The following is an 8,662-nucleotide window of genomic DNA, read 5'->3' as shown; positions in this document are numbered from 1 at the left end:
CATACCTCTCCCACAGCAAGGGTGGAATGCAGACACGGCCTTCCAGTCTCAAAAGAAGCACAAGCTTAGCCTGCTATAACTAATCCTGCTGCTTCTCTCATGCTGATTACTATTTCGGATAACATGAGAGCAGCTCTTGGATTAGTTAGGTTACTTGGCTCTGCTCTGGGACCCCGCACACAGGGTATCGATCTCACATGCTGGACTAGACATGCCGACTGCATGGAAAGGGCCCGAGACATATCTTATTGTGGTGAGAAAACTGAACTCTGAGTCAGGGACAGAGTTCTTTGTCAGGGAGAGGCGAGGAGAGGCAGGAGGGCTGACTTTAGAAAGAGCACTTGTACAAAGCTGCAGAAACTGCCATCCCTTGCAGCAACAGCTACCTCTGGGCCTCTCTGACAGTCCTTCAGATTTCCAAAGGGCACAGTCTTTTAAGAACAAGTAAAAGGGCAGCTAAGAAAGTGCTCTCCGTGTTTGAGGATGCAATGGTGGAGACAAGAGCTGGCAATTAAGGTAAATAAATGTTAACATTTTTAACATTTAACTGGGACTTCAAAACGTTAAGGTCAAAAATTGAATTCCTGTTTGTATTGCATGTTTTACTTAATCTTGCATAGTTGCATTCCCTAAAAGTGTTGGCTGCTTCCAGAATGTTGTTTCTGTATATTTTTTCATATATCACATTACTCTTGTACAGCACATGCTACTTTTGAACTGAGTTGCACCGCATGTTTGTAAAAGGCAACGACCAAGAGCTCTTGAGCTGTGACTGAAGACAATGTGAGTTTCTTACAGGGTGCTCAGAATAATGATGATTCTGTACAAATGGGTGTAGTGGCGTCCCCATTATGAGAGGTACCCTCTTTTCAAAATTATAAAAAGGCAAACGTAAAAGAAAATGCAGTGCTTGATACTTAAAAGTCATCCCTAACGTGTGTGCCCCATCACATTCAAATATCACCAGTCACAGCTGGCGAGGGACTCAGTTGAAAACCACATGCACTGCTGTGCAGTACATAAGCAAAAGAAAATGAGTAGTTCCCAAAAATTACCAGTGGAAGGACAGAAGTAAAGAGGTTAGGCTCCAGGGGAATTAAACCATCGAATGAAAAGCAAGGAAATGAGTGAAAATATATTCAATCAATTATAAGCAATGGGTGGGCATTAAGCCCCAGTAAAATCTTGGTAAGCTGAAAATGCACCTTTTTCAACCAGAGGGCTCGGCTGCCTGGTAGGCTGCACCTAAAAATGGAATTTGGGTTAGAAGGAACCGCTCTGGTGAACACAATACATTTGTAGGCATATCGCACAGGCATTCTCAGTTTTCAGATTTTTTTTTTTTTTTTTGCCTAGTGAGTACTGAACAGATAAATAACAGATTGTCCGCAGCAAACAAAGCTAACTACTGTCGTTTTCACTGGGCTCAAAACCTCTTGGTTTCGCTGGGAGCAGAAGCATTGCTGTAACTGCAGAGCGTTTACATGGTAAAAGATGAGATGTGCCTATCCTCGTAGATCTGGCTGGTCCCCCGAGAAAGATAGACATCAGAAGATAACCTTAAAGAGGTTCTCCCTGTGACGTACTTCTTGCTCAGGCACCAGATGTCTCGCATGATCTTCAGAAAGTAATTTCTAAACTTCACCCCCACAAAAGCATAGAGCACGGGATTTAAGCAACAGTGGAGAAAGGCCAACGCTTCACTGATCACTTGAGCATAGGCCAATCGTTTTTCAGCGGCGCAACCATTGGACAGTTTTGCTGCGTTTACCATGATCACGATATTGTAGGGTATTTGACAAACCAGGAATACAACCATAACTGCGATGACAACACGTATGGCCTTGTGCCTTTGAGAATTGTGCGCTTGCAGTAGGGTTTTAACAATCAAGGAATAACAAAAAACCATGATTAGAAAAGGAAGGAAAAACCCCAAAACAACTTGAGTACTCCAGCTTAGTATTTTCCATGTCGCGGCCGCCCCTAGCGTGTATTTGGGTTCACAGACCCATTTGGCTCCGTTGATGTTGTTGTGTTGGTAGACTGTATTGAAGGCATAGGTTACACTGGAGAGCAGGACTGAGAATATCCACACAAACACGCATATGATTCGCTTGTATGTCAGCATCATTGCTCGACATCGGAATGACCGTGTGGCCTGCACAATAGCGATATATCGATCAATGCTTATGCACGCCAGTAGCAGCATGCTGCAGTTAAAGTTGATTTTGTAGACACTTTGGACAAGTTTGCACATGAAATTACCGAAGATCCATTCTTTGGAGCGATACACTGTCCAGAACGGTAGTGTCAGAACAAACAGTATGTCTGCTACGGCCATATTTAAAAGGTATATATCTGTCATTGACTTGGTTCGCTTATAAAACGTGAAAGTCAGCACCACGAAAATATTACCCACGAGCCCTACGATGCAGATTAAAGAATAAACAACAGGCAGTAACAGTTTTGAGAATGTCCTTATCTCCTCTTTGTTACACGGAAACGAATTCGAATCATAATCCTCAATTGGATAATGTTCATATACATCTGAATATTCTGGATATGTAGCATGCGTGCCTAAACTTGATGTTTCATCGTATACTGCAGGCGGAAAGCTCATCTCGGCTTCCTGAAAAGGAAAATAACAGTGAGTTATACTGTGCAACATTACCCACAGTTTACTTGCATGTTGTACACAGCAGTACACATAAGACCGACTATCTGTGTTTATTGAACTGTTCCTGCGGATAACTCGAATAAAACAGATAAAATGTACATCTTTAAACTGCTTCAGTGTTTTATGATTTAAATAACTCTAGTTTTTTAGTTAGACCTAAGATGTGTAAAAGTCTCACAATATAACGTGTTCTGAATATGTATCAATTAACATGTGATGTCCATCAAAAGTTATGACTATCTGATCAAGAATTGACCATCAACTCTAATATTTTATGGTAAAAATTGTGAAAAAGGCAATTACAAAACAAAACTTATCATTCATGGATTTCAGACGTGTGGGTCTAGTTAGGTAAGTTACACTGGCGAGTAATTTACATGTGTAACTTAATTCTTGCACTTTTGAGTAACATTAATATTTTTAGCTATTCATAAAATCAGAGCGTAAAGTTAATCCATAGCAACCACAGCCAGTCCTTATGGGTGGAGAGGCCACTTCCCTGCTGAAGCAGGTGTTTTTAACAATTTGTTAATGATTATTCATGTATTCTGTGTAATGGATTTGCGTAGAAAATGTAATAATATAGAGAAAAATAAGGCATGTATTTGAAAATGTGTCCACATGAGTGGCCGTCAATGTTCACAAAGTATACTTATTAATGACTTATTAATATGAAATATGGAGCTTTTGTTTCATTAATGTAGTAATATGTCATATTAAGGATTATGCATTATGTATTTGCTTTAATAATTGTAGGCCTTAATTTAGCGGAGGTCTTGGCCTAGTTGCCCGGCCTCATGTCAAGATGTATTTCTGAACTGATTAATTAAATGTCTGCTCAGTACAGCATCCATTTTAGGACATCCTCACTCCTCATCCCTACTTCTCATCCCCGCTTCTCATCCATCATCCCTACTTCTCATCCATCATATATTATCCCTACTTCTCATCTGTCATCCCTATATCTCTTCCATAATCCCTACTTCTCATCCCTGCTTCTTATCCATCATCCCTACTTCTCATCCATCATCCCTGCTTCTCTTCAATCATCCCTATTTCTCTTCCATCATCCCTACTTCTCATCCATCATATATCATCCCTACTTCTCATCCATCACCCCTACTTCTCATCCATCATCCCTGCTTCTCTTCCATCATCCCTGCTTCTCATCCATCATCCCTACTCCTCATCCCTTATCCCTGCTTCTCATCCATCATACATCATCCCTACTTCTCACTTCTCATCCATCATCCCTACTTCTCATCCATCATCCCTACTTCTCATCCATCATTCCTACTTCTCATCCATCATCCCTACTCCTCATCCCTGCTTCTCATCCCTACTTCTCTTCCATCATCCCTATTTCTCATCCCTCATCCCTGCTTCTCATCCCTACTTCTCATCCATCTTCCATCATTCCTACTTCTCATGCCTCAGCCATCATCCCTACTCCTCATCCATCCTCTGTACTCCTCATTCCTCATCCCTCAGTCATACCGACACATTTTCAGTTTTTTGAAACACACCTTCACACTGATTGGTTAGGAACAGCCAATCAGAGTTATGAGAGAGAGCTGCATTCTTACAGCTCTGCTGGTTTGGGAAATACAAGGAGCCCACAGCTAGGGCCATAAATCAGCTCTTGGAGAAAGGGTTATACAGTTCATCGAAAATCTTTCTGGTTTTAGAAAAAAAAACAGCTCTCAGAGATAAAAGCAGCCTCAGATGTAAACATTTTATTTGTTACAAATAAAAATGAAACCAGAAAAGGTTTGGATGAATTGGATTGCACTGTCACCAGAGTTGATTTTAAACATTTTCTTTCTACATATGAAACTGAAACCAGAAAGGTTTTCGGTTGAACTGCAGATCACCTGTGTAACCCTTTATCCAAGAGCTGATTTATGGCCCAGGCTGTGCACTCCTTGTATTTCCCAAACCAGCAGAGCTTTCCGCAGAGGCCTGTGCAAACAGAAAAACACTGAGTTAAATAAAATGAAATATTGTGCAGCCTTGAATTCACTGGAAACAAACACACAGTTGCATTTCCTCTCCTCCCTCTTCACCCACCATGTGCAATGAGGAGGCTGTTTTTCATTGAAATAGAATGCAGCTCTCTCTCATAACTCTGATTGGCTGTTCCCAACCAATCAGTGTGAAGGTGTGTTTCCCAAAACTGAAAATGTGTTGGTATGACTGAGGGATGAGGAATGAGGAGTAGGGATGATGGATGAGGAGTAGGGATGATGGCTGAGAAGTAGGAATGATGGAAGATGGATGAGAAGTAGGGACGAGAAGCAGGGATGAGGGATTAGAAGTATGGATGATGGAAGAGAAGTAGGGATGAGAAGCAGGGATGAGGAGTAGGGATGATGGAAGAGAAGCAGGGATGATGGATGAGAAGTATGGATTATGTATGATGGATGAGAAGTAGGGATGACAGATGAGAAGTAGGGATGATATATGATGGATGAGAAGCAGGGATGATGGAAGAGAAGCAGGGATGATGGATGAGAAGTAGGGGTGATGGATGAGAAGTAGTGATGATGTATGATGGATGAGAAGTAGGGATAATATATGATGGGTGAGAAGTAGGGGTGATGGATGAGAAGTAGGGATGATGGAAGAGAAGCAGGGATGATGGATGAGAAGTAGGGATGATGGATGAGAAGCAGGAATGAGACGCAGGGATGAGAAGTAGAGATGATGGATGAGAAGTAGGGATGATGGATGAGAAGTAGGGATGATATATGATGGATGAGAAGTAGGGATGATGGATGAGAAGTAGGGATGATGGAAGAGAAACAGGGATGATGGATGAAAAGTAGTGATGATGTATGATTGATGAGAAGTAGGGATGATGGATAAGAAGCACGGTTGAGAAGTAGGGATGAGGAGTGAGGAATGAGGATGTCCTAAAATGGATGCTGTAGCTCAGAGAATTCAAATTGTAATTTTCCACTGCGCTGACTAAATGTGCTCGTAGCTAAAAGTCTTTCTCATGAGAACTGCTTGCTAGAAGACGCTGTTCTTGGTAAATGTAACAATATGTGTATAATGCGTGTAAGACTAACTTTCTCAGGAGGAGAACAATAAACGCACTGACTGGAGTATAAGCTGCAACAATATTGATACATGACGAGCCATGTGCTGGGAACAGGAGATGAGGAGCCAATCATGGACATGTGAACCATGCACTGGAGAAATTGTAGATTTAGAGTTTTAGTTTTATGGGACAAAGTGTGAACATGCTTGATCAATAGGGATATGGGAAGTAGTTTTAGGAAATCTAACTTAGTAGGACTGGACAGAGGGAAGAGAGGCCATTCTACCCATTATTCTTGAGGGTTACGTCTATTCTTTCGAATTGCTTAAAGACTTTGGGTTTCTGAACTTTGGTGCTGAATCCTGATGCCTTGCTGACCAAACTGATGTCCTGACGACAAAGACTATCTTAGCTTGCCGATCCACTTGAGGAGAGGTATACTGTTATACGTGTTTTACTATGCCATTTGCTTTTTCTTTCTAGGCACCAACCGCACTGGTTTGATAGAGCCATAGATAGATGTTTTTCCCAATTTATGTTGACTGAAATGTTTTGCATGAAGCCCAACATGCTAATGCAAATGTGGTGTTAGATAAGGATCCTCACTAATGAAAGTCTGCTATAGGGAGTAACATTTGATGTCTTTCTTTTGCTGAATAAATGTATGTGATATTGTTTGCACAATTGTTCTTGTTATTAATTTGCACAGTAACCTTAAAATGTGTAATTGTTCAGGCTCTGATTAGATTACGTTTCTTTCGCTGCTTTGGGCAGCCAGTGATGTTTCTGTATGTTTATCATTTGATTTTGAGATTATCTTACGTGACCTTAGCATTGTTAATATAGGGAAATAAATATTCTAACGTTTACTAAAAGGTGTGTTTATTCATGACCAATAGGTCATGGTGTGTGATAATTACTGACTCTAATTGATTGCTAATGCTATTGATTATCATTGATTATTGATTGGTTATTGATTATTGATCTGCGTGTACTGGATCTATGGTGGAAACTTCTTAAATGTGAGTCAAAAGGTCCATCGACCTATGCGCGTCCCCGTGTAAGTTTACTTATTTAAGGTCTGAGGCGCTAACACCCCCTCCACCACCTTTTTCCCCCACAAGAAAAGTGTCTGTCAGGCGGAGCAAAGGTCAGCCTGGAAGACACTCTTCTTGTTCAGGTCAGGAAGCCAGGAGCTAAACAAGTGCTAAATGCACAGGCTCCTGTCTGCTTTAGCTGAACTTCGCTATGCTGAAGATGTCAAAGCTCCTGTGGGCATGACCTCTTCAGCCTGGCAAAACACCTTGAGGCCCTTCACCTTGTGACCAGGGGGAGCGATATTGATAGCCTCGGCCTGAATGCTTCAGTTTTAAGGCCTGATGTGCGCAGTGCCTCAGCACAGAGTGGTGATTTTGAAACATATCTCGGACCTGCCACTGCTGCTTTTAGTGCAGTTTTAAACTGCCATTTCAATCTAGCAAAATACATTATGCCAATTCTAAACTTTGCTTTTTAATACTTTCAAGTCACCCCTAAGGTAGGCCCTGAAGGTTCATGGGACAGGGTGCATGGTATTTAAAAAGTAGAATATGTGTGTCTGTCTGTTTAAGTTTCACATATCCTTAATGTGAAAAACTCTACAGTTATTTCTCACTGCTGTAAGGCCTATCTCTCCCATTACCTAATACTGGGTTGCCTTATTACACTTAAAATGTGCTAACTTCAAATTTGGAGCAGATACAACTCAAAATAATGTAATTTAAAATGCTTTTTGATGGGGAAGTCGGATTATAAGTTACAATTTTAAAAATGCAATTTTCCTTTTTCTGCCCCAAACCAACAGTGCCATCTTGCCAGGGTCCTGGGGCACAAGACAGTAAATAGCTCTTCTGTTGGGGGTTGTATATTGCTTCTAGATAGTGAGACAAAGGAAGCCTAGGTGTGAGGAGAGAGGGTCTTGCTGATAGGAAGGCTTGAGAGTAGCTGTACCCTGCCATGATTACTGCAGGCAGGGCGCTTTGAAATGTACACTCAAAGGAAACCAAAACTATGCCTGCCATTGCCTTTGTCACCCTATTCAGTTTGGAGCCAGGGGAAAAGGAAGAACTGACCAGAACCAGTTTTGGGGTTAAGTCAGGGAATTCTACACACACAAAGGATGGCACTAGGTATAAAAATATGACCTTCCGAACTTCCCATCAAAACACTCTTGGACCATTGGAAGATTCAGAAGAAGGACTTCCTGCTGCCTGTAGAGCTGTCCTGCTGCTAGAAGGGCTGCCTCACTGTCTGCCGAAGGAAGACTGAACCCAGTTGACTTGGTCCCAGACTATTCAGAGTGACTCCAAGGCAACTGTGGCTCCTCCTCCTCCCCCTGAGCAAAGACAGTAGATGAAAAATAAATAGTTTTATTAGCATTTTATTTTTCACCGACAGCTGTTGTGAGTCTAGGGCCAGGTGGGCCGGCCATCCTCTTGGACAGTGGCAGGGAGGAGGAGTGGTGGGCACTTGTAACTGTGGATGTCAGTTTGGACAGCTGTCCTAGTCTGGCAAACAGGCATGTGCACTTATACTTCTCCAACCCAGCTGTGTTGGACAGCAGGGTAGAGAAAAATCTCAGGCTTCCTGTCCCTGAGCGAGCGTCAAACCAGTCCACTCAGGCCAATCCTGATGCTTCTCTCATGCTTGGTAGTAGCATGAGAGCAGCATCTGGATTGGGTGGGGACTCTGGGAGCCTGTGCTGTCAGGAGCAGAGGAGCACTCAGGTGGCTGGCAGTGTCAGCAGCAGGTAAGTCCTTTTTTTATTTACAGTAGCTGCCACTTTTCCATAGGTCAGTTGACTGACCTCCTGTGTGAGCTACAGGGACAGAACAGCTTCCAGAGGCCTCCCTGCAACTGTCCAGCTGACCAGCATCAACTGGACATGCCTAAGCCCTGTT

The 8,662-nt window shown here is 42.3% G+C and overlaps 1 protein-coding gene across 1 annotated transcript in view; it reads right to left on the bottom strand.

The window, feature by feature from the left end:
* Positions 1-262: 262 nt before the first annotated feature.
* The window catches only part of CCR6 (C-C motif chemokine receptor 6), a 54,637-nt gene continuing 46,237 nt past the window's right edge, over positions 263-8,662 (bottom strand). The window contains exon 2 of the mRNA XM_069236561.1: positions 263-2,629. Coding sequence (XP_069092662.1) covers positions 1,481-2,629 — 1,149 coding nt within the window. The 3' untranslated portion in view covers positions 263-1,480. The remainder of the gene's footprint in view (positions 2,630-8,662) is intronic.

This window comes from Pleurodeles waltl, chromosome 5 (assembly GCF_031143425.1).
Source record: "Pleurodeles waltl isolate 20211129_DDA chromosome 5, aPleWal1.hap1.20221129, whole genome shotgun sequence".
NCBI lineage: Eukaryota > Metazoa > Chordata > Amphibia > Caudata > Salamandridae > Pleurodeles > Pleurodeles waltl.
Note: the sequence above shows the minus strand (reverse complement) of the source record. Positions and strands in the feature narration are given on the sequence as shown.